Source organism: Ornithorhynchus anatinus, chromosome 17 (genome assembly GCF_004115215.2).
Source record: "Ornithorhynchus anatinus isolate Pmale09 chromosome 17, mOrnAna1.pri.v4, whole genome shotgun sequence".
Lineage (NCBI taxonomy): Eukaryota > Metazoa > Chordata > Mammalia > Monotremata > Ornithorhynchidae > Ornithorhynchus > Ornithorhynchus anatinus.
The window spans coordinates 32,318,662-32,344,081 of record NC_041744.1 but is presented as its reverse complement, the minus strand read 5'-3'; the positions used below and the strand labels follow the sequence as shown (position 1 = coordinate 32,344,081).

Here is a 25,420-nt window from a genome sequence, read left to right as displayed (position 1 = left end):
GTTGTACTGATTTTGCTAAAATGGAGTTAAGCTGCTTCTCTACATAGAAACAGAGATCAGTACTGATTTGTAGCTTCATGGGGTTGCTGGAACTATTTACCATACATACTCAGACATTCCTCATATGATCAGCAGTCCCCCACTGCAGACCCTGGCCCAAAAGTGACGATGAGGGAAATGGAGAGAAAAATGCTTCTCTTATTATGTTTCTTTTCTGAAGGTAGGTCACACACCAGATCATGATCTGGTGTGCTACATACCTTTGGAGAGCACCAGTTTCAGGTGAGTAATCTACATTTCACCAAAGGTAGCACCAACCTAACTCATGTTTATTCTGTCTTTAAAAGAGAAGAAATGTTGGTTTGGTCATTGTACTCTCTTCTACAGTGTTAAAAGGAGAAGCTAAATAATGATGATCTTTGGACCCTGGCAACTGTTTTAATAAAACTGATTCTCTTGAAGCTCTTTTAATTAGGTCTCCCAATATCTGCTAGTCCTCTGCACTTATATGGTATTCACAAAGTAAAAATAAAATTTCATATTAAATGGCCACTACACTTTCAGTGCCCTCCCTCTGTCTCATTTAAGCAGAGACTTTATCTATTGAAAGCCACTGGCTGGTTCCTGTCAGGTCTGAATTAAGACAGCCAGGGAGCGACCCAGAGTAGGGCTAAACTGGGGATCTTCCAGAACGGAAAAGAGAGCGTGGAGGTGGGTAGAATTAAAAGTCCTTCTTTTTCCAGCTTATTGGTTTAATTGGTTCCGAGTCAGGAAGTGACTCTCCTGTCGGGCTTGGAGAACTCAACTGGGAGCTAAACAGCCGTGGAGCAGAAGCAAAACTTCCACTAGCCACTCAGCATTTTTAATAGACTGTTTTAATAAAATTTCTGATTAGTGTTCAAAATTTGCCCATTTTTTCTGAAAGGACTTTTTAGGACTTTCTTAACCTTACTGAAGTGTGTTCTACTTTTTTTTGGTTTCTCTAGATCTAATCACTTGCTTGGATACAGCAACTCTTTTTAAAGAGCCAGAGTATAGGTAAGACTGATTGTGAACACTTCTTTAGTTATCATATTTTCCCAAGGTTCCTAAATCCCAGGCTTATATCTCTCTGCCCTCGGGATTGGTTTTTCAGTTAAAGCTCATACTCTGTGCTTAGTATAGTGTTCTGCTCTTAGTAAGCTCTCAAAAAATCTGATTGATTGATAAAGAGTGTGAGGGCCCCTACCAAACATGGTGCTTGAGATTCTGGTTATTAAATCCATTCCTACTTGGGACTGGTAGAAGGGACTTTCCTGCTTCTCCTTGCTACATAGGGGATTTCCTCCTTCCAGGTCCTACGGGAGAGTAAACTTGGAAGGCCTAGCAACTGAGAGGCTTTTCCCATCTTCCAGCCACACGTGAACATTCACCAGTCTTTTATGATTTTATTCCCGCCCTAAAATGTGGGAAATTTTCCAAAAGAAAATTTGCGAATAACAAAGGGATTCAATCAGTCAGTAAATCAACCAGTCAGTAGCACTTGTTGAGCACCTACTGTAGACTGAGTACTGTACAAGGTGTATGATAGCTAACGTACTTGAGATCTTCCCTAAAAGAGTTCACAGTCTAGCAGGGGAAACACCCTTAGAGAAGCAGCGTGGCTCAGTGGAAAAAGCACGGGCTTTGGAGTCAGAGATCATGGGTTCGAATGCCGGCTCTGCCACTTGTCAGCTGTGTGACTTTGGGCAAGTCACTTAACTTCTCTGTGCCTCAGTTACCTCATCTGTAAAATGGGGATTAAGACTGTGAGCCCCATGTGGGACAACCTGATTCCCTTGTGTCTACCCCAGCACTTAGAACAGTGTTCTGCACATAGTAAGCGCTTAACAAATACCAACATTAAATTACAGCTAGGTGGAAGTAATAAGAGTGAAGATATGTATGTGCAAGGGGGGTTGTTAGTACTTAAGGGCTAATGATTTGAAGCAGTGAGAAGGAAGGCCTCTGGGAGGAATGTGATTTCAGAAGCATTTTGAAAATGGGGAGAAGGAGGGAGTTCCCGGCTTGGAAAGAATGAAGAGGGTGAGCTGAGGTGGGTCGACAGAGAGCAGACAGGAAGAGAGCTGATGGAGTCCCCTAAAGAAAATGGTCAGAAATTGCTGCTTGATGCTGAGAGGATAGACTGTAAACTCCTGGTGGGCAGGGAACAGGTCTGCCAGTTCTGTTATACTCTTGTAAGCACTTAGTACAGTGCTCTGCACAGTAAGCACTCAATAAATACTATTGACTAATTGTATCGCTCAGGTCTCACCTCTTGGGGAGATCATGTTTTCTACTTCCAATGCATGCTCCAAGACACCTGCTCCAGAGTGGATGTTCAATAAATCCTGCTGTAGATTTGCCCATAGTCTAACTATTTATCTCTTTTAGAGTTCTTAGGTTACCAAAGTGTTCAGTAAACGTTTTTCTTTTCTTTTTTCTTTGTTTGGCTGCTACAAATTACTTTTGACAGGGACAAGTTTGTAAATGAAGTCTCCGTTTGCTTTTAAAAATACTTCTTTGTCTGTGTATCTTGACATATGGTCTCAAATTGTCACATACCATCTGTTAAGCAAAAGCCTAGAGAATGATGGCACCACTCTTAAAAGCCAAACAAGTATTTTAATAAGTTTATTTTAAAAAGAGCATTTATTAAAAGTGCAATGGCATAAAGTTTAATCAACTATTCCTTTTCTTTCAGTAAATACTGTCCAGCTGGTTGTCTGATTCCATTCGCTGAAGTTTCTGGAACTATCCCTCATGGATATAGAGATGTGAGTAAAGTAGAATAAGCATTCACTCTAAAAAAAAATAATAAAAAGAAACCCTATTATCAAATTTGAACTTTAAAACATAAATCACCTCTCTTGTGGTTCTTATATTTTTTGAATTGGCGATGTAAACAGTGAACCTTCTTGCATGTTAATTCTTAGGCTGTCTTCTTTCTATGGTTCTCTGATTAAATAGCTTTTCTCTTCTTATTTGGTAATGATGCTGATTGAGATCAACCATTAGAACAATTTTCATTATCTTTTCACCAGTCTAATTTCTGGTTCCTTTAAGGAAATAGAATTTTGAGTTTAATGATTTCACACTTCTACAAAGTAAAAACAAGGTTTTCTCCTGTGTTTGTGTGGTGATTTTTTCTGCATGCATTTTTCCTTTCAAATAACTTATTTAGCCAAATGGACCCTTAAGACTAACTTCAGGCTAAATATTAATGTTTAAAGAAACATTAAGTGGGGAAGAATAGATGTTTTGCTTGTAACCCAAAAGTAGCCTAGAGAACAGAAAACTTAATGTTTTTTTCCCTCCCCAAGTCATCTTCGCTGTGCATGGCTGGTGTGCATGCAGGAGTGGTGTCAAATATTTTGGGTGGCCAAATCAGTGTTGTAATCAGCAAAGGTATTCCATACTATGAAAGTTCTCTGGCCAACAACGTCACCTCCCTAGTGTAAGTACATTTGCTGTCTCTTTGTTTTACATTTTTTAGCTCTCATATCTGGGGTAGATGAAAATAGTTTAAGGCAGTACCTCTTCAAAGAATAAGTCTATCCCAATACTGTATTATTTGGTGGTGGCTGAGTGAAGGGAAAAGGGTTATCTTTCCAAATCTAGCACAGAACTCTCAAGCATGTTTGGTTTAGTTTTATTTTCCATTTCCTTTTTGTCTAGTTTGATAATGTGACAGGTTTTGATGTAGAGCAAGATTTTTTTCACTTCACTGATGACAGAGGAAATCTTTTTTTTTTTAATATCATTGGCATCCAATGCCATATTTATAGGACTGTACCTCTATAATTAAAGAAATGGAAGGAATAAGTTTTTGTTGTTGAAGGCAAACATAAATCTATCAAGTGATTGTCATCTTAAAACTTTTCTCTTTGTTTTCTACAGGGGACATTTGTCTGCCAGTCTGTTTACATTTAAAACCAGAGGTGAGGCTTTTGCTAGCTCTGTAGCTGCTGATGTTTGGTGGTAAATGCTTTAAATTAATTTAGTAAAACTGATTTTAAATTAAAAATTTCAGGAGAAACTGTAGCATATTCTTTGTTGATCAGGAATTCCAGAAACTGATCTTTGACTCATATATACATATATATATACACAATGTTTTAATTTTTTTTTCTGGGTTTTTTCTTTTCCCTGTCTCCCTTTCTCCCTTTTTCTTCTCTGGATGTTCTTTTTCACCTCTTCTTTTTGTCTGTCCTCCTTATCCCCCGTGGGTTTTTTTTTTCCATACTCTGTTGCTTGTCTCCCTTTCCCTCCCTCTCTTTTGTACGATACTTCCACTTCCCCCAACACTGTTATTTTCTTACTCTCCTCTACTGTTCCTTCTCACTGTTTGCCTTTCAGAACTCTTCCCCTTCTGTCACCCTTGCACATGGATTTGCACCCTTTATTCACCTCTCTTTCTGCCCCACAGCACTTATGTACATATCTGTATATTACTTATGTTATTGTCTGTCTCCCCCTCTAGACTTTTAGTCAGCTTGTTGTGGGCAGGGAACGTGTCTACCAACTCTGTTATATTGTACTCTTCCAAGTGCTTAATACTGTGCTCTGCACACAGTAAGCACTCAATAAGATTGACTGATTGATTGATCTTCCTCTAACCCCCCTCACTGTTCTTTACCTCACGCCATCTCCTCTCAGTATTGGAAACACTAGGTGTCCCTTCCCAACACTGCAACTCCAGTCAGGGAGGAAGGTATTTCCAGTCCAAGATCCACCCAGAGAGGGCCTGCAGGGTATCCTGAAATCACTATTTCCCAAGGGGAAATAACCACCATCAACCACTTTGACAGTAGAAGATTGAGTACCAGCTCATTCAGCTGTCAGTTTCAGTTTTTCACTTGGATCTGATCATTTCTCATATGGTCCAGGTTGTTACGGAACCCTAGGAATGGAATCTGGCGTCATCCCTGATTCTCAGATAACTGCATCTTCAGTATTGGAGTGGACTGACAGTATGGGCCATGAGCACAATTGGAAGCCTGAAAGAGCCAGACTGAAAAGATCCGGACCTCCATGGGCTGCTTTGGCCACTGATGAATATCAGTGGCTACAGATTGATTTGAATAAGGAAAAGAAAATAACAGGTAACTGGCTTTCCAAAGCATTTAAATTGAGCGCAGATTCCAAGATATATTTGAAGGCCACTCTTGCGAAGCCCCTCATAAGCTTCCTTATAAAACTGGAACATCTGCTCTTATAATTAAACTTTCTTAGGTTGGTGCACTAAATTTCAGGTGGTAGTTTTGTGAAGAAAGGTAAAGCTATTTTCAGTATCCTGTTTTGGGTGGTTTTTTTTAAGTAATAGTAACTTTAAAACCTTGGTAAGAAGCTGTTCTTCCTGGGTCCTCAGACTTGAAGAATACTGAGCTCATGAGTTAATTTTAAAAGAATGGACTGTGGGGTATAAAATTTCAGGACAGTTTCTTTGGCTTGTAGAATAACTTTTTTGGTGTTGATTCAAGCAAACTTGATTAACAGAAATGGATTGTTTTTATCATTTCATTTTTCAAACTCAAACCCATTGATTCCATGGTCCCTTAGATATCCAGTGTTCATTTACAGATAGTAATTCTGGCACAATCCTTGACATATAGTTCAATGGTATATTGAAACTAACATCTTAAAATGAAATCTTTGTCTTCAGAGCATTCGCTCTTTCTCAAAACCAAAATATAATTCTAGCTCTCAGGGAAGAAAGGCCAAGACTACAATACTATTTTCAATTCATACTCTTCCCTACTCACCCCTTTCTTGGATGTGATTATATATGATTCTTATCAAAGCTTAGAAAAATGACAAGAAGGCTGCATATCAATCCTTTGCAACTTGACTACAATAAGAGGAATTTGGGCATTTATGTAAGGAAACCTTCATGTTCACAGGCATTATAACTACTGGATCCACCAAGGTAGAGCACAACTACTATGTGTCTGCCTATAGAATTCTTTATAGTGATGATGCACAGAAATGGACAGTATACAGAGAACCTGGTGTTGAGCAGGATAAGGTAAAACTACTACTTCTTCAGATATCTATTTGCAAGCTTATGCAGTTTTCAGATGTGGACCATATGACAAGGCATGAGATTTTTCAAATGGCATTTTTCTTACTGGGACCAATTTATTTTCATTTATGAATGGTAATTCTGCAATAAAATAATTTAAGAGAGATAAAAATGTGTGTAGTTCTGTTTTTAAAATGATTTACAGAGCATGAAAACGGTAGTATTGTTGTCATACACTGCCCTCTTCTGGTTATGGTAGATCAAATCTTAATCACGTGGTTATTCCAGCAAAGACTGATGTCAATTCTGAATTTTTGATGGCAATTTCATGAAATATTACAATTTATATATATATATATATATATATATATATATATATATATATATTACAATACATATATACATTTAGAGAGAGAGAGAAAGAGAGAGAGAGAGATGTTTTACAGTTGGAACAGCCCCTAATTAAACTTCCCAGAGCCACTCTTGCTAACTTTAAATGCTTGTGACCTGTATTGAGAGTGAAATACTGGCTTAGTACTTACTGACTTTAGTTCCACCTTATTCTGAAATGTTTAAGTGGTTGTATCAGAATTCAGTGGAAGCCCCATTCTCATTCCCCTTCTCCACACACTCCTGCCATTTTCAGGATCTCCAAATGGGAAGAGGAAAGTGCAAGTTTGTCACAGTTTTAAAAAAAGGAAAATACAGTCCACTTTGAAAATTATAAGCAGCACTAAATCATTTTTTCTCTGTCAGTAATATTAGTCATTTTTCTAATTAATGGTTTCTGTTTTGTTTTTTAAAAATAATTTTTGTGTGGTTTTTTGAATTTTATGTTGTCTCTTATGAAACTCATGAAGGAACCACTGGATATTAAAGGAGCTTAACATTGGATAATCTTTAGAAAAAAAATCCCGATTATTACCCTTGAAGTAATTGAGGCACTTTACAGTTAAATATTACTGTTACTTTGATATTTGTACTTTTCATAAAATAAATCTTCAGTTGAACTTGGTAGTCTTCCATTAGCACATAGATCATCTTATGAAGTCAGCTAATAGATCAAGATTTCCTGCCTGTGATGGGCTTAATTTTTATAGGATATCGATCAAACTATTGTATTTATTGAGCACCCACTGGGTGCAGAGCACTGTACTAAGCGATTGGAAGAGTACAATATAACAGAGTTGGTAGTCACATTCCCTGCGTACAATGAGGTATGAAAACCTAAAGCTTACAAAATGCTTTGCTTGGATTCAGGGCAAATAGAATTTTAAATCTTTTGATATCAGCCATGTTCAAACTATTCCAATGATATCCAAAAACAGTTATCTCTTTCAATTTTAAAGAAATATTCAAAGAGATGGATAATAAGACTTTTTTTTTTAAAGAATCCTTCAGTAAAAACATGGTATCAGTAAAGCTTAAAAGTTTTATAACTAGGGGTTTGGTATTTTATAGCTTAAACCAATTTAATCTATTTTTTAAAATTAAGGTTGCACATCTACTCCAAGAGAAATGAATATTTTTAGATTTTGTTGAGATTTTCATAGTTTCACTACCAGAAGAGACTTACCTTAATTTGCAAATTCATTCTAATTCTGTTATGATTGATTTAGGTTAATGTAGTGCACTCATAATAATAATTTGTGGTTTTAAAGCACTTAGTATGTACCAAGCACTATACTAAGCGCTGGGGTGGAGTCAATACAGTCAGATTGAATATGTTCCCTGTCACATATGGACTAAGGTGAAGGGAGGTCAGGTATTAAATCCCCATTGTACGAGGCACCAAGAAGTGAAATGACTGGCCCAGTGTTACACAGGCAGATGACAGCCAGGATTAGAACCCAAGTCCTATGACTTCCATGCTTAGGGGCTCTTTTCACCAGGTCATGTGCACCTCTGTGGTGAATTGTCAGTGTTTCCACAGTTAATAGGCAAGATGTGTAGTTTGGCATGGATTTCTAAAGTTTGGTCGTTATTAAAACAGTCATTTTTTTCCCCCTCCTTCACGCTGTAAGAGTTGGGTGTCTCCTTGGGTAACCGATACCTATGGTCAGTCTTCCTTTTTTCTCATGCAAGTGTTTAATCATTCTTCTCCCTACCCCAAATAGCTCTTACTTTAAAACCAAGATTTGGGTATTGATTTGTTCTGAATGATACTAAAGACTGATTAAGCAAGGGCAATCTTACTGTGGTCTTTGTGCCATCAGGTAGCTACGGAGTCGATATTCATTCACCCTTAGCATCATTTTCAAGTCTAAAGTAGTAAGTAGTAATAGTACTGAAGAAGCATTAACCTTAAAGTTGTTGCATATGAATCTGGAATATATAAATTTAAATGAACTTAGAAATTTTGGTAATATAAATTCACTTTTCATATCAATTTTGAAGGTTAAATAGAAATCCCAAAACTCTTTTAAACCAAAAAAAAAAGTATCCTATTTGCCAACTAGTCCAAATGGAACCACTAAAATAATTTGGAAAACAAACATTTGAACCTTGCAGAATATGAAAAGCAGCATTGCCTATGGCAAAAGCAGGGGCCTCAGAGTCAGAGGATGTGGGTTGTATTCCTGGTTCTGTCAATTGCTTGCTGTGTGACCTTGGGCAAGTCACTTAACTTCTCTGTGCTTCAGTTTCCTCATCTGTGAAATGGGGTTTAAATCCTACTCCCTCCTATTTAGACCATGAGCCCCATGTGGAACAGAGACTGTGTTCATCCTGATTAACTTGTATCTACCCCAGAACTTAAAACAATGCTTGACATATATAGTAAGCATTTAACAAATATAATATGAATACTGTTATTAATAATAATAATGAGTCTATTAAGAAACATTCCCCTTGCTGACTTCTATGTTTCAAGGGTGAATGGCTGGAAATGTTATTTCCCCAAGTTTGCCTACATCCTCAGCATGAAAATTTGGCACCCCTAAATTAATCTTCTATTTTCTCTAGGAATTTAGTGGGTTAGTGATGGATGATCATATAAATGTTGCCTTGTTTTATGTTGTCCTGTAGGTGGAGACAAACGCTGGTCATGGCCCTCAAATCAATTTCCCCTAAGACTTGTAGATATAAAGTGCTTGTATTGAATTAGAAATTCTACAGCTATTTAGATATAAAGTACCTAACCCAGTCTTCCTCCAAATAGCGTAATTGGGGTCATCTTCCCAAATTATATTAGTTTGCTGAAACATTTGAAGTTATTCCTGTTCAACATTCTATTATTGTACAACTGTTGAAATTCATAAATTGTCAGGTTTTTGATAATTTTCCTTATGATTGAACTTTGACACTCTTTGGTATTAGATTTCATTAAGAGTATTCAGACAAAATAAAAACATTGGATGTAGAAAATTTTAATAAGTTAAATCATGTGAGTACTCCAGATGTAAAATGCCATTTTTTTCTTTTCTAGATATTTCAAGGAAACACGGACTATCACCAGGATGTTCGCAATAATTTTATCCCACCCATTATTGCACGTTTTGTCAGAGTTAACCCTGTACAGTGGCACCAGAAAATTGCAATGAAAGTGGAATTACTAGGATGCCAATTTATTCCTAAAGGTAAGTCTACAGATTCTATCTTATGACCCATCAGCATTACTGACATGAATTGCTACCTACTGTCAAACGAGTATTATCTTAAGAAAAAGTCCCCTAACTGCTGTCTGCCTTAGTTTCCTCATCTATCAAATGGGGAGAACATGCCTGCATTCCCCAACTCATAGATTGCGAGCCCTGTGTGGAAAATTAATTTCATTTCAAATATTTTGTAGTTTCAAATTGAGAGAATGTCAGCAAAAGAAGTTAACTATTTAAAAATCTCTTTTCAAGGTCGTGCTCCAAAATTTACCCAACCATCACCACCTCAGAATAGCAATGACTTTTCCCTGCAGACGACTAAAACCACCCCCATTCTAATCATCAGAAACACTACAGTAACTCCCAACGTAGCCAAAGGTACTGATGATTTTATATTTACCTCAGCACCTTCCACCTAATAAGCACTTGATATCTTACTAACTACTCTGATCATCTTTTGTATCTTCATCACCCACCTACCTTCTCCTCTCCTAGGTATGTGTTTTCTTGCTGTGGATGTTGACACAAATTGAAAACCGACAAAAAATGGTATTTATTGAACGCTTACTGTGTGCAGAGCACTGTACTAACTGCTTGGGAGAGTATAGTATAACAGAGTTGGTAGCCATGTTTCCTGCCCACAAGGAGCTTACAGTCTAATAATAATAATGATAATAATGGAATTTAAGCACTTACTACGTGCTAAGTCTAGATGGGGGAGACTGTATTTTTCACCTCTTCCATTAAACAGAGATATCAAACTTCTAATGAGATCATTCATTCAGAGAGAAAGTGCACTAAGTACCTACGTCTCAATGCTAAGTAGGGGTTACTCCAAGAACAAATGCAGTTGTGGACTTTTAAGATAAAAGGGCTTTTCAATATGTGAGTTACACAAGGCATTTAAAGATGAGAATGAATGCTTTGCTCTTAAGTTAATGGACTCTATAGCGTGAAGACCACATATATGTAATTCCCCCTTCCGTTGTATACTGGGAGGTTGACCTAGGCAATTTCTATCTAACTCTGAAGGCATTTGAGCGTATGGTATTTATTCTGCTAGGTAAGTTTGCTCCCTGGTGGTTGTACAGTGGATGCTGTTCTAAAGTGGTTTACTTAGTTACATTTGAATTTACATAGGCAAAATAAGTAAACCCTTTTATAATCCTCAAGGTCAGGCTCCAAAAGTCACCCAACTACTGCCTCCTTTGAGCAGCAATGTTTTCTCCGTACACACTGCTAAAACCACTTCTTCTGTCACCAGAAACACTACGATGGCCAAAAGCATTGGGACTTTGAGGATAAAAATGGATTCATAGCAGTTTTTTTTTTTTAACCTCCACAATAATGTTGGTATTTGTTAAGCGCTTACTATGTGCAGAGCACTGTTCTAAGCGCTGGGGTAGACACAGGGGAATCAGGTTGTCCCACGTGGGACTCACAGTCTTAATCCCCATTTTACAGATGAGGTAACTGAGGCACAGAGAAGTTAAGTGACTTGCCCACAGTCACACAGCTGACAAGTGGCAGAGCCGGAATTCGAACTCATGATCTCTGACCCCAAAGCCTTGCTCTTTCCACTGAGCCACGCTGCTTCTCAATATCCTTCACAATATCCTTGAGAGGATGAATACTCACTAGTGTTTCACCTTCAACCCTAAAAGCCTGCAAATTTGGATTTGTATGGGTATTTAGTTTGACATATTGCAGTATTTAGACCTTTTGTAACTTTTGTCTTGTGACAAAGTTTTGTTATTTAGTTTATATGGAGATTACGGAGGCATAAAAAGCTAACTTTTTAAAAATCTCTTTTCAAGATCGTGGTTCAAAGTTTACTCAAGCATCACCACCTCAAAGTAACAACGACTTCTCCCTGCAGACGGCCAAAACCACCTCCACTCCAGACATCAGAAACACTACAGTAACTCCCAACATAGCCAAAGGTACTGGTACTTTCAAGATTAAGACTGGCATTTAGTATTATGTACTAAATTAATCCGAATCAAATTAGTGAAATTGTTTAAGATAGCCTTGACACGAAGGCAGAATGAGGCCTCAGGAATCCTTTCAAAATGAATGCCCTTGCAAAGTCAAATGTAGTTATTTGGGCCATTTCCAAAGAACAAACTGTTCCATCAGGAACATCCAATGAGGAAACAGTGTGGTAAATGCATTTTTGAAGTTCAGAGAATAGGTAATTAAAAGTCTTTTCTTTGCATACTGAAGTTATTAAACCCAATGAGTGAAACTAGGTATTTCTATACCTAGCATTTTGCAGCTGGCAAAATCTCCTTCTTTAGCTTCTTCTCCAACAGAAGGCTTGTATATGCCCTCAGGTTGAATTCAACTTAGGATGGAAAAAAATTGCAGAAGCTTCTGATTGTTTGTTGACAGTTTGGCTGAGTTTGTCGTGTTTGCTCTGTTCTGTCTCCTTGCTTCTTTCCTCTGTCTTTCCAGATGGCAGGGAACCATTAGCTAATATTTCTCAAGCTTCACCACTGTTCTAGCAGTGATGGACCCCTGCTTTTTGAGCCTTGTGTTTAATGGTGTTCGACTATTTACCAGGGGAATTGGAATAAAAAAAGTATAATTATGAAAGACAAATCTAAATGAACATGTATTGTAGTGAAGGGGTCTCTCGTCACTATTCCAATTTTGGGTCATCACCTCTTCTACTCTGGGTTTTCTTGATCTCAACTGAAAAATACATAACACACTGCTAACCTGTTCTTTGGTGGAAAGCAGTGTGTGCTGAAAGGATTTAAGCTAGCCAAGGCTTTTGGGTCAGGTTTGTTTCAGCCCTTCATCTAGAATTCCCTTCATCAAGAATTAAGGGAGGGTTTAAACAACTGTGAGTAGAAGTTTAGAAACTGAAGAAATTTGATGTTAATTTTCATTAGAAAGAAGAAAAAACTGTCATATGTGTCCATAGAAATAAGCATAAGCTTTTTCTGAAAATCAATGCTAGCTTCATGTTTCATGCATTTTCTTCCTTTACTTTAGAATCAACAGTATTTTGAGACGGTGGCTTTCATAACTTTCAGATGGCAGGCTGAATCTCTATATAAATTGATATTGGCTTGGCCAGCTTTTTGTGGCTGATTTATCTGAGTTTGAAAATGAATTTCAGATGTAGCGTTGGCAGCAGTCCTAGTACCGGTGTTGGTCATGGTCCTCACTACCCTCATTCTGATCTTGGTCTGTGCGTGGCATTGGAGAAACAGGTAATAAATGGTGAATTTCTATTTTTGGACTTGGAGGTTAATTTGGCTCACAGATTCATACTGTTTTAAGAAGAGAAGCTTCAAGTATCTTCTAGTAGGATTCTTGATTAAAAAAACCCCCAAAAAACATTTACAGTTTCTAAAAAGAGACCCTAGGAGGAGAAAACACAGAGTTTAGAAGTGGAGTGATTGGAAAAGGAGTATATCATTTCTGTTCATATATCCCTTAGTCTACATTTTGGATTCTCTGTTTTAAATTGTTAATTTAGCCAAAAGGACCACAGGACAGCTACATATGCAATCTAACAATTATTAGAGCAGTATCTTACCCCCAAACGCTTGTGTTGAATTTTTCCTATAAACCTCTTAATTTGAGATTCAATTTCCCTAGTAGCATCTAACATTGCAATAACTCACATTGTGTGCTGCAGTTATGATGGTGGTGGTGGTATTTTTTAAGCCCTTACTATGTGCCAAGAAGAGGGGTAGATACAAGATAAACAAGTTGGACAGTGTCCCTTTTCCACTTGGCCTTTTCAGCCTAGGGAGGAGGAAGAACAGGTACTTAATACCCATTTTAAATGAGGCAGAGAGAAGTTAAGTGACTTGCCCAAGGCCACACAGCAGGCAAATGGCAAAGCAGGGATTTGAACCGAAGTCTTCTGACTCTCAGGCCCATGTTTTTTCCACTAAGGCCACGCTGCTTCCCAGTTTGAACTGCAAATCACTGTATTTTAAGTATGAACAGGTTCCCAATTTGAAAGTGTATATCAAGAGAGGAAAGCAGTCTGGATGAACCTCTACAAATTGGGAAGGAGAGCAGCCATCAGTCAATCACTCGATCATTGGTATTTATTGAGTATTTACTGTGTGCAGAGAGGCACTAGGCACTTGAGAGTACAGTAAAACAGAGTTGGTAGACATGCTCCCTGCCAACAGTGAGCTTGCTTCCCTCCACTCCTGTACATATCCGTATACCTCTGTTGAAGGCAGAATCCCAGGCTGAAAGACCAGAGGTCAAATTTACTAATGGCATTGCATGTGGTCTTGGCACAAACCAAGATTATCGAGGCTCCTGGCTTCTAAATCTAGGATTATCACTGAATACTTAGGGCAAGGTTCTTAACTCTCTATACTTCAGTTGCCTCATCTATAAACTGAAATTCTGCCTGCTCCCACTCTACTTACAGTCAGCATCTTAAATTCAATTAGCCTTGCAAAGAGTACCAAATTAAATGTAAGCTTTGAGCAAAATAACGACGGATTCCATGGTAGTTCAATGCACTCCATAAATACAGGGAACTCAGTTGGTCATAATGAAATGGGAGAGGTTCGATTTTAGTATTCCATCAAACCGTGGACTCTTAAAAATGGAAATCAAGAGCAGAGCACAACAGAAGGCAAGGCATGGAATCTAATGTTGTGTCTCACTCAGTACTTTGGAAATTGACTATTAAAACTGTACCTGGAGGCCTGGAATGCCTTCCATTTCCATATCTGACAATTACTCTTCCCATCTTCAAAGCCTTACTGCAAGCACATCTCCTCCAAGAGGCCTTCCATAAGCCCTCATTTCCCTTTTCCCACTCCCTTCTGTGTCACCCTTACTTCCTCTCTTTTTTACTCACCACACCCCCCAGCACTTATCTATAATATATTTATATTAATGTTTGTCTCCCCTCTAGACTATAAGTTTGTTATGGGCAGGGAATGTGTCTGTTAATCGTTATATGGTACTCTCCCAAGGGCTCAGTACAGTGTTGTGCACACAGTAAGTGCTCAATAAGTAAGATTGACTGATTATGTATATATCCGTATATACATTATGTATATGTATTATGTATATGTATATGTATTATGTATATATCCGTAATTTATTGATTTATTTTAATTTCTGTCTCTCCCTCTAGAATGTAAGCTCACTGTGGGCAGGGAACGTTTCTGTTATATAATAATAATTGTGGTATTTGTTAAGTGCTTACTATGTGCCAGACACTGTACTAAGCATTGGAGTAGTTACAAGATAGGTTGGAAACAGCCCCTGTCCCACATAGGGCTCCCAGTCTCTATCCCCATTTTACAAATGAGGTAACTAAGGCACAGAGAAGTAAAGTGACTTGCCCAGGGTCACCCAGCAGACAGGTGGCAGAGCGGAATTAGAATGCAGTCCTTTCCGACTCCCAGTCCCATACTTTATCCACTAGGCCACATGTTTTGTACTCTCCCAAGTGCTTAGTACAGTTCTACATACACAGTAAGCACTCAGTAAATATGTTAGATTGATTGCAAATAGCCCTCAATAAAATTCAAATAATCCACACAAATATCATCTATCTTGTACACATTCATCTGTCATAGAGAAGTGGAGCATTGAGATTTCTCTTCTCCCTCCTTGTTTAGATGTAAGGTTTTCCTTACATCTTATCCTTTCCTTATCACACTCTCCCAAGCACTTAGTACAGTACTGTGGACACAGTAAGCCCTCAATAAATGCAATTTATTGATTGTTCTTTACTCTTTTGAGTGGGCCAGGTAAAACAGTCAATTGGAGAAAAACCTTGCCGAATCTCTAATTTAGTTTAAGTTTAGGAGAAAAAAAGAGAGGCAAAGAAAATGGACCATGTGACCGCATTACTGTTTCATCCAGAAGAGAAGCCAGTGTGGCCTAGTGGATAGAGTAAGGACCTGGGAGTCAGAAGGACCTGGGTTCTAATTCTGGCTTTGCCACTTGTCTGTTGGGTGACTCTGGGCAAGTCACTTAACTTCTCTGTGCCTGTTACCTCATCTGTAAAATGGGGATTGAGACTGGGGGCTCTAAGTGGGAGAGGAACTATATCCAACCCACTGTATCTAATTCAGTGCTTAGTATAGTGCCTGGTACATAGTAATTGCTTGACAAATATCACAATTGTTATTATTATTATTATCCTGTCTCTGGGTAGTGGTTAGTGGTGGTTTACTCTACTGCAGCCTAGAGGCTAGAAAGCTCAGTGAGCAAGGCTTTGTGACCTCTCATTTAGGGCAGATGGCAAACCCAGTCTGCAGCCAAATGGGAACTGGCAAGTGTGATTAATAACCATTTGATGTGTTAAAATGGAGCATCCAAGTTGCTTGAAATCAAGTCTTCGACTTTTGTTTTTTCCAGAAAGAAAAAGACAGAAGGAACCTATGACCTACCTTATTGGGATCGTGCAGGTACTTTATTTGTCATTCTCTAAGTCAATTTCAAATTTTCCCAATAGACTTGGGTATTGAAGTGGTAACTTCATTACCTTCACCAAGCATCAAAAGTGACCCTAACATTGGATAGCCCTGATTTTTTCTGTCCTTCCTTGTCCTATCCTTGTTTTAACTTCCAAGCAGTGTTGGGAGTCATTGTGGCCTAGTGGAAAAAGTCCAGGATTAGGAGTCAAAAGAACCAAGTTCTAATCCCGGCTCTGCCACTTGGTCTGCTGTATGACCTTGGGCAAGCCATTTACTTCCCTGTTTTTCCTCCCTGTATCTGACTACATTATCTCATATCTACCCTAGAACTTAACACATTGCTTGGCATATAGGAAGTGCTTAATGTACATTATATTTTTTTATGCTTCAACTGGTGCATAAGCACAATTCTTAGTTTCAGTGAATTTTTTTGGAAGTCTTCCCTAGGCTTTCCAGGGTGGTTGTTAAAGTTGGGGAGAGTAAGTAATCTTGGGAGGCTGGGATCTGTGTGGTATTTTGACTTTCATTCATTCCTCTAACTTCCTAAGAAGGACTAGGGTCCTAACTTCACAGAAATTAAGTTGAATATTCAATAGAAATGAGACTTGGAGTCTTCCCAGTATGTGATGATGAGGCTTTAGGTCCCATCCCAGAGAGCAGCTATGCCTGCCCTCTGTCAACCCCAGCTCTCCCCCCCATCCCACCCTCTTGACTTCTGCCTCTCCTCCTTCACCACTGCCACTTAATTTTTCCAGACCTCTTGCCCAGCCCACCAGCTGATGCTCTTAGGACTTTTTCCTCTCTGAATTGAAAAATTTCCTGATGAAGTTTCTAGAAATGCTCATGTAAATGATTCTAACATGAAACATGGTCACTCTTTATATCCCATAAAGCAGTCTAATGAAACCCGATACTCTGGTGATGATTTGTTTGCTCGAGGTGATGTTTTAGAAAAAAAGCCATTTGTAGTGCTGACAGTCTAAAAAAGTTCCCTAATAACACTGAAGTCTGTGCGTTTGTTACACACATTTCTCTTTTCCTGTCCCTTTTACTTGCATTCGTAATGAAGGCTGGTGGGAAGGAATGAAGCGCTTTCTCCCTGCCAAGTCAGCAGAGCCCGAGGAAACTCCCGTTCGCTATAGCAGTAGTGAGGCTAATCATTCGAGGCCAAGGAAAGTGACCACAATATTACAGACGGAGACTGCAGGTAACCAACCACCTGGGTGCCTTCTAGAGGTGGGGACCCTCATGATGCTCGTGTGGAGTTGGGATAGAGTGTTGGCTGAGAACTGAACTTACTGTAAGGATTCAGTTGAAATCTCACCTTACGTTTGGGGTTAAAGAGAGCACTTTGCTCCTTCCTCACTTAAGGTGCTTACTTGATTCATTATTTCTACTGCTTCTGCTCTCTTCTCTTTTTTTTTTTCCTAATGAGCTTTAAACATCCACATGAAGATTCGTCTGAATCCCTTCCCCTCAGAGCTAGTGAATGTGTCATATGTACATCTCTTATTCCTTCTGGGGTGCCCAAACCCTGCTGGTCCTCTTTCTTCTCTCGATGGGGTGGGTGGCTTCTGGCTTTGTCAAAGTCAGTTTTTTGACAGGACAAGGGTTACGTATGTCTGAGTTCCCCCTCTGTCCTTGTATAACCTCAGATTGCAGAAAGTGGTAATGGTTTAAAGGAGCAGCAGTACCCCAGGACGTGGGCCAGTCCTGCTCTTAATGGCCCTGAGAAAGTATGTTGTAGAGAGCTCCCAGGTATCCAGGTGGGAGAACTGAAGTGTTGGTGATTATTCAAAATGAAATGACAGAGTTCCTCCTACACACCAACAGTGTGGTTTAGCAGGTAGAGCACAGGCCTGGGAATCAGAAAGCTGTGGGTTCTTTCTAATCCCGGCCCTGCCCTTGTCTGCTGTGACCTCAGGCAAGTTACTTAACTTCTCTGTGCATCAGTTTCCTCCTTTGTAAAATGGGGATCAAGACTGTGAGCTCCATGTGGGCAAAGGACTGTGTCCAACCTGATTCGCTTATATGTACCTTAGCGTTTAGAACAGTACTTGGCACATAGTAAGTGCTTAACAAGTGTCATTATTATTATCACTTCCTGACACCCATATTTTCAAGTATTAACAATTACAGACCCTATAAATGAAACCTGGTGGGTCATTACCCATAAAAGCAGATGGCTCTCTCTCTCTGGTGCCAGACACTAAAGGACACATGGTTTTGGAAATGCTGAAATGCGTTCATACTATTAGAAAGCTGCCCTTTCTGTATAACATCCTAGGTCTAGCCCCCCACCCCCACTCACCTCTCGATGTTCAGAGTCCAGGGAGGAGACTGGACCCTGGGGGTAGTCTGATGGTCTCTCAGGTGTTCAGACTGACCTGGGCCCCGGATTGAGGGATAGAGAAAAGGCAGAGGAGAAGTTTTTTTAGGGGTCCACTAAGGTAAAGGAAGCAGGGACTTCTGGGAGGATTGGTTGAATGTTTGAAGCTGTATTTTTAAAACGCATTCTATTTTCTTCTTCATGTCGTATTACCCAGAATATGCTCAGCCATTGGTAGGAGGGATTGTGGGAACACTTCATCAGAGATCGACCTTCAAACCGGAAGAAGGGAAAGAAGCGGGTTATGCCGACCTGGACCCTTATAATTCTCCAGTACAGGAAGTGTACCACGCCTATGCAGAACCCCTGCCTCTATCTGGACCGGAGTATGCTACCCCAATCGTCATGGACATGTCGTCGCACCCCACAGCTTCCGTCAGCATGGCCGGCACCTCCACCTTCAAGGCCGCTGGAAACCCGGGCCCCCCACCGCTCATGGGAGCTTACAACCAGCTCCTCTCCCGGACTGACAGCTGCTCCTCTGAACATGCCCAGTACGACACTCCGAAAGGAGGCAAGCCCGGCCCCGGCTCCCCAGAGGAAATGTTGTATCAGGTGCCCCAGTGCGTGCCCCATTTCCCCGGGAACAAAGACGATGGGGCAGCCCCCAGGAGGGAAGGTGAGGGGGACTTCTTTAAAGAAGTCCTCTGACAGTGATGCTACTTTTTCCAAAAGGTCATTTTTAAGAGCACAGTGTTGTTTTGTAATAGTCCTAGTAATATATAAAAAGTATACTCAGTACCTGTCACTGAAATGGTTGGGAAAAAAATGTGATAGTTGAGCTCCAGGAAACTACTAATTCTGCCATTTTGTTCTGAAGGTGTAACACATGATTACTGCTTGCCTGTTACTACTGTAAAATCCTATATTCTTTTAAGATAGGACGAGAGAGCTCCATCTTGTGCACTTCGGAGAAATGAAAACCCATTGGATGGAAATATTTATTATCAAAGTTACAGGTACATTTAATGCTAAATTTAGAGAGATGGTCCAGTAGGCCCTAATGGTAATAATTTGCAATGGTACTGTTCTAGAACGATCTTAAAGTTCTTGGAAATCTATGTACAAAAGATGTGAAATTGGATCTCTTCACCATTTCATATCCTTTCTCAATGTAAAACATAAAATGTCATATCTGCAATTGTTTTAATACTTGTCCCTCCCATACTTTTGATCCACCTTTACTTAGTGAGAGGTGAAGTCCAGAGCGGGAAGGAGTTGTGTGGTCTGAGCGGGGTTGTCGGCTTTTTCTTTTGACACTATTTTGAGCTTTGAAACCATTAAGTGAGGTGATGGCTTTTCCCAGCGAGTTCTTGCCAAGGCAGTCAAGCTGTCTCATAGCATCTGCTGCCAAGGTTTTCATTTTCTTCCAACTTGGTCCTCTGCTCATGTCTGCCCGGCATAGCCTGAGCACCTCTCACTGCACTGAATGTTTCGGCGGAGACAGTCGGCATCTACCCCTAGAAACAGCATGCTGACTCAACGGTGATCATCCTGTACAGTTCTTGTGGAATTATCCAGTTCCCAGCCAGTGCAATGCCATCAGTCCCCGGATTTGATTGCTGGCCGAGGCAGCCCCGTTTTAGCCGCTGCCTTTTCTGTGTCCCGTTCCTTGCAGAGACCTGGCATCCGATTCCGTTGTTTTCCATTTTGGCGGATCGCTCAGCCAGAGAGTGGCCCTGCAGTCTTTTCAGGTAAACCTTGTGACTGACAAGTCACAAGAACCTCGTTATATCAAATTGGTAAAAGGGAACAAAGTCAGGGGCGACCAGCTAGAAGCATGTTTGGCCTCAGCTGGCGTTCCCCACCCACCTATCGATTGGTCAGAATTCCTGACATATGTACGACCAACAGCCAAGCAGCATATCCTTGCTAGGTTCATGTTAGAGCCTCTTTATTCCTCTTGGAACTGCCCTCCAGCATACTTTGACAGCCATATTGGCATCTCTGAAGAGGCAATTTTGAGACTAGCTTACCTGCGCTAGATGTTTCATGTTGGCAAGTTATTTGCTTGTTACTTGTGGAATCAGTCAAGGTATTTGAGTACTTACTGTGTGCAGAGCACTGTAATAAGTGCTCAGGAGAGTACAAGACAAAAAAGTAAATTGACTTGATCCCTGCCCCAAGGAACTCACTAGCTAGAGGGAAGTGTTGACTTTATGTTGGGAAGTAGCACATCTTCCCAACAACCTACCTTTCTTTGTGTAATAGCAGAGACCAAACTGGAGGATATTATGTAAACACAACAGCCATCTTGTTGTTCACGTTAGCCCAGTTTTATGGACTTACTGCTAAAGTGATCTGGGGTCTGAGTGGCACTGTGTGTTCTCCTGATCTGGGGGTATTAGATTGTCATAATTCCAAAGAAAGCTGGGGCTAGTGAAGTAATCAGATGTGCTTTAATTTATTTTCCTTCTAGCAGTATTTCATATGGATTTGCACTTACATTACATACAAGGACCGTTTACTTCCTCTCCCCTCCTCCCATCGCAAGCTTTACTTTTTTTAATTGTTGTAGCTTCTGTATACAAGGCAATGTGAGGCTTTTTTTTTTTCATTCTGTTCACTGGGGTACCAAAACATACCACTGGTTTGGCTAGTAACCATTCAGAACACCCGGCCGGCACTGTGCTCTTTCTAAATCTAAATGTGAATGGGGCCTGTAGGACTCTCAACAAAGGTAGTTCCTCTCCCGGGGGAACAACTGAAAGGGTTTGCTCTTCCCTTGGAACGAATAGAGAAAACCCTGCTACCAAGGGAATGCTTTGGGGAGAGAATCCTGCCTTCATGACTGCTAAACTTCCCAAAGAGGTAGGAGTTGCACCCCAATTATTTGTATACTTATTTCTTTAAAAACTGTCACAGGGAGAAAACTGTTGGGGAGGTGCACAGCTAAAGGTGGTTTTTACAAGACATGCATCCTGCTGCAGACTTGCCATGCTTGTAAAAGAAAAATGGCCCAAATTTTGAGAGTCAAGTCAAATGCATCGCCCGGATCGTTAGTTCAGAAGCTGGGCTTAGTTCAAAGGGAGTTTTAGAAGTTTCCACAAAAATTCATTTATGTAGTTTCCCAAGTGTTTTTTTTGGGGGGGGGGCACATTTAGTTAATGGATGATGCCTAGAGACAATCACTTGATGGAAAATGTGTACTAAGCCATTCTTGGCAAAATGGCCTTGAATTTCATATTGCTTAAAAATTTGAAGGACTCCTAAAATGTTCCATTGTTTGCCCAAAGTTAATAATGGGTGATCTGATTTAGCTGTTCCTTGATTTTAAGAACCTGCACAATTCTAGCCACAGCCTTATGAATTCTTCAGATTTTGTTGCGAGTTTCAAATTTAAATGGCTCCTGCCTGTTATTATGGGCTGGGTCTAACCCTTTTATTTAAATTCACACTTCACTCTTTGCACTTTGCATTTAACCATGTGTTTATTGTGTGATGAAGAAACTGGTCAAGTTGATTTTGCATGTAAGGAAAGCTGGCTGGAGGAAGGTGTATGTACTTTGGTTCCCCTGATGGGGTGAGTGAACTTGTTTGGCTCAAATTTTGCCATGTTTGTCAAGAATCACCTGGTACCTGTACATTCTGAATTTTATCTGTAAACCAAGATGGTTAGAGATGACATACCACCAGACAGAATTTAGTTCCATTACAAACTTATGAGACAAAGAATGTTTTAAAAACCCTTTTGCAGGAATTACTGGCACTTGGCTAAAATGCCTTTATCTCGCAGTGGTAGGGTTTGCTCCTTACCTTCTGTTTGGCCTGATGAAGCCCCTAAGCTGCAAAACTCTGAAATTGACAGCTATTCTTAGCCCAGCTTCTGACACTGTTTCCCCAATTTCATCAGCAGCAGCATTCATTCTTGTTTTTTAAACACTGGGGGAAGGTGGAAGCAGAGCAGGTGTTGGGGTATTTTGTTGGAAACAAAACTGGCTAGTGAGTCTCCCAGAATGTACTTTTCTTACCTCGGCACGTACTGTAGTCACTGTATTTGTATATGTTGTTAGAATTTAGATTGTAAAGAGAGGTTTATGTGTGTTCCAGTGTTTTTAATAAATTGTATATACACAGCATTATTTTGTTCAGTTTTTTGGTAAAGCAACAACCAATTTGGGATACAAATGCAGCAATAGAATTGTTAATGCATTTGTGGAAATCCCTACCTGGTTGGGACATGAAGGAAAACCCATTGCAGCATACAACTTTAAGGAAAGTATGATGTCTTCCATTTTACAAGGTGGCATTTCCTGTGGATTATGTCAAGAAGTGATTGATCACAGGACAGGTATGTGCTTAATCTTCAATTAGCTGAGCCAGTCAGCGTGTAAATAACGAATCTTATGTAGTGTGTCATTATTTTAGTAACTTGTACCTTCTCCATGTTAGCTGTGCTTTCCTCTAGATGTTGCCTGGTCTAGGGGAATAATATGCTGATTTTTCTAAAGGCATGACATTACTTCCTTAATAGCTAGGGTTTTGAGAGAGGTCAAAGATAGCAACACCCATTGCTAGTGATTAAAACCAATTCCTTCCAGCTCTTGGGCAGGTAGCATTGATAACCTCCTTCTCGGTCTGTTCAAAAGCAGTGACCCAATTTCTGATTGCTCCGCATCAGACTTTCCTGTTGTCTTCCCTCTATCCATTTACCATGTCTTGTTTTGGCTGTCCTATCCAGCGCCGCTCTGAGATTAGTTTTGTGTTGAAGCTAGTGATTCTATCCTGCCCTAAGTATTGCTTTTCCTTAGAAGCACATTGTCCCATGAGTGAGTTCCTGCTTCAAATTTTCCTGGGAGGATCAAGCCAGCTGTGCCATCTCTACCATCCCAGCTCTCCAGGCTTCACGTTCATGTCTGCTGCAACCATTTAGTTTCTCACTTCTATTAGAAGAAAACCCTTAAATTACAAAATTCTGATTGGTGTATAAAGTAAGTAACTAGAGACTCTATTATTATGTTCTCCCAAGGGTTTAGTACAGTGCTCTGCACATAAGGATACAATGAAATTTACTTTGTAAAGGACTTCCACTCTTGAAACAATCTGTTCTTTCTGGTCTCGACCCCATATGGTAAGTAGTATGTATCCTGACCTGAACCGCCTGGGTGGTTGCAGTGCAGATTTCTATTATTATGTTCTTCCAAGTGCTTAGTACAGTGCTGTGCACATAAGCACTCAATACATTTATTATCAAGAACAGGCATGAAATTTACTTTCTAAAGAACTTCCACTCTTGTAACAATCTGTTCTTTCTGGTCTCAACCCCCTATTGTAAGTAGTAGGTATCCTGACCTTAAAGTGCTGGGTGGTGGCAGTTCAGATCTCTATTATTATGTTCTCCCAAGTGCTAAGTACAGTGCCCTGCACATAAGCTCGCAATACATTACTTATCTAGAATAGGCATGAAATTTACTTTGTAAAGAACTTCCAGGCTTGAAAGAATATGTTTTTTCTGGCTCAACCCCCTATTGTAAATAGTAGGTATCCTGACCTGAACGTTCTGGGTGGTAGCAATGCAGATTTCTATTATTATATTCTTCCAAGTGCTTAGTACAGTGCTCTGCACATAAGCATGAAATATATTTATTATATAGAACAGGCCTGAAATTTACATTGTAAAGAACTACCACGCTTGAAACTATCTTTTCTTTCTGGTCTCGACCCCCTACTGTAAGTAGTAGGTATCCTGACCTGAACGTCCTGGGTGGTTGCAGTTCAGATTTCTATTATTATGTTCTCCCAGGTGCTGAGAACAGTGCTCTGCACATAAGCACTCAATGAAATTTACTTTGTAAAGAACTTCCACGCTTGAAACAATCTGTTCTTTCTTACCTCGACCCCCTACTGTAAGTAGTAGGTATCCTGACCTGAACATCCTGGGTGGTAGTAGTGCAGATTTCTATTATGTTCTTCCAAGTGCTTAGTACAGTGCTGTGCACATAAGCACTCCATACATTTATTATCTAGAACAGGCATGAAATTTACTTTATAAAGAACTTCCACGCTTGAAACAATCTGTTCTTCCTGGTCCAGACCCCCTATTGTAAGTAGTAGGTATCCTGACCTGAACATCCTGGGTGGTAGCAGTTCAGATTTCTATTATTAGAGAAGCAGCATGGCGCAGTGGAAAGAGCACGGGCTTTGGAGTCAGGGCTCATGAGTTCGAATCCCAGCTCTGCCACTTGTCAGCTGTGTGACTGTGGGCAAGTCACTTAACTTCTCTGTGCCTCAGTTCCCTCATCTGTAAAATGGGGATTAAGACTGTGAGCCCCACGTGGGACAACCTGATTCCCCTGTGTCTACCCCAGCACCTAGAACAGTGCTCTGCACATAGTAAGCGCTTAATACCAACATTATTATTATTATATTCTTCCAAGTGCTTAGTACAATGCTCTGCACATAAGCACGAAATATATTTATTATATAGAACAGGCGTGAAATTTACATTGTAAAGAACTTTCACACTTAAACCTATCTGTTCTTTCTGGTCTCGACCCCCTATTGTAAGTAGTAGGTATCCTGACCTGAACGTCATGGATGGTAGCAGTGCAGATTTCTATTATTATGTTCTTCCAAGTGCTTAGTACAGTGCTGTGCACATAAGCACTCAATACATTTATTATCTAGAATAGGAATGATATTTACTTTGTAAAGAACTGCCACGCTTGAAACAATCTGTTCTTTCTGGTCTCGACCCCTAATTTTAAGTAGTGGGTATCCTGACCTGAACATCCTGGGTGGTAGCAGTGCAGATTTCTAAGATTATGTTCTCCCAAGTGCTCAGTATAGTCCCTGCACATAAGCACTCAATGACATTTACTTTGTAAAGGACTTCCACGCTGGAAACAATCTGTTCTTTCTGGTCTCAACCCCCTATTGTAAGTAGTAGGTATCCTGACCTGAACGTCCTGGGTGGTAGCAGTGCAGATTTCTATTATTATGTTCTTCCAAGTGCTTAGTACAG

At 39.9% G+C, this 25,420-nt stretch overlaps 1 protein-coding gene across 3 annotated transcripts in view; it reads left to right on the top strand.

Annotated features, from left to right (window-relative positions):
• DCBLD2 (discoidin, CUB and LCCL domain containing 2) overlaps positions 1-22,535 on the top strand; it is a 41,372-nt gene extending 18,837 nt beyond the window's left edge. Inside the window, exons 2-15 of one of the 3 annotated variants that reach the window (XM_029082021.1) lie at positions 221-282; positions 987-1,038; positions 2,723-2,795; positions 3,342-3,475; positions 3,919-3,959; positions 4,908-5,123; positions 5,922-6,046; positions 9,471-9,621; positions 9,892-10,017; positions 11,457-11,582; positions 12,770-12,863; positions 16,009-16,058; positions 17,137-17,274; positions 18,614-22,535. In XM_029082021.1, the coding sequence (XP_028937854.1) occupies positions 240-282; positions 987-1,038; positions 2,723-2,795; positions 3,342-3,475; positions 3,919-3,959; positions 4,908-5,123; positions 5,922-6,046; positions 9,471-9,621; positions 9,892-10,017; positions 11,457-11,582; positions 12,770-12,863; positions 16,009-16,058; positions 17,137-17,274; positions 18,614-19,107 (1,863 nt within the window). In that variant the 5' untranslated portion in view covers positions 221-239 and the 3' untranslated portion in view covers positions 19,108-22,535. The remainder of the gene's footprint in view (positions 1-220; positions 283-986; positions 1,039-2,722; positions 2,796-3,341; positions 3,476-3,918; positions 3,960-4,907; positions 5,124-5,921; positions 6,047-9,470; positions 9,622-9,891; positions 10,018-11,456; positions 11,583-12,769; positions 12,864-16,008; positions 16,059-17,136; positions 17,275-18,613) is intronic. The other 2 variants (XM_029082019.2, XM_029082020.2) reach the window with 2 other exon arrangements.
• Positions 22,536-25,420: the final 2,885 nt, after the last annotated feature.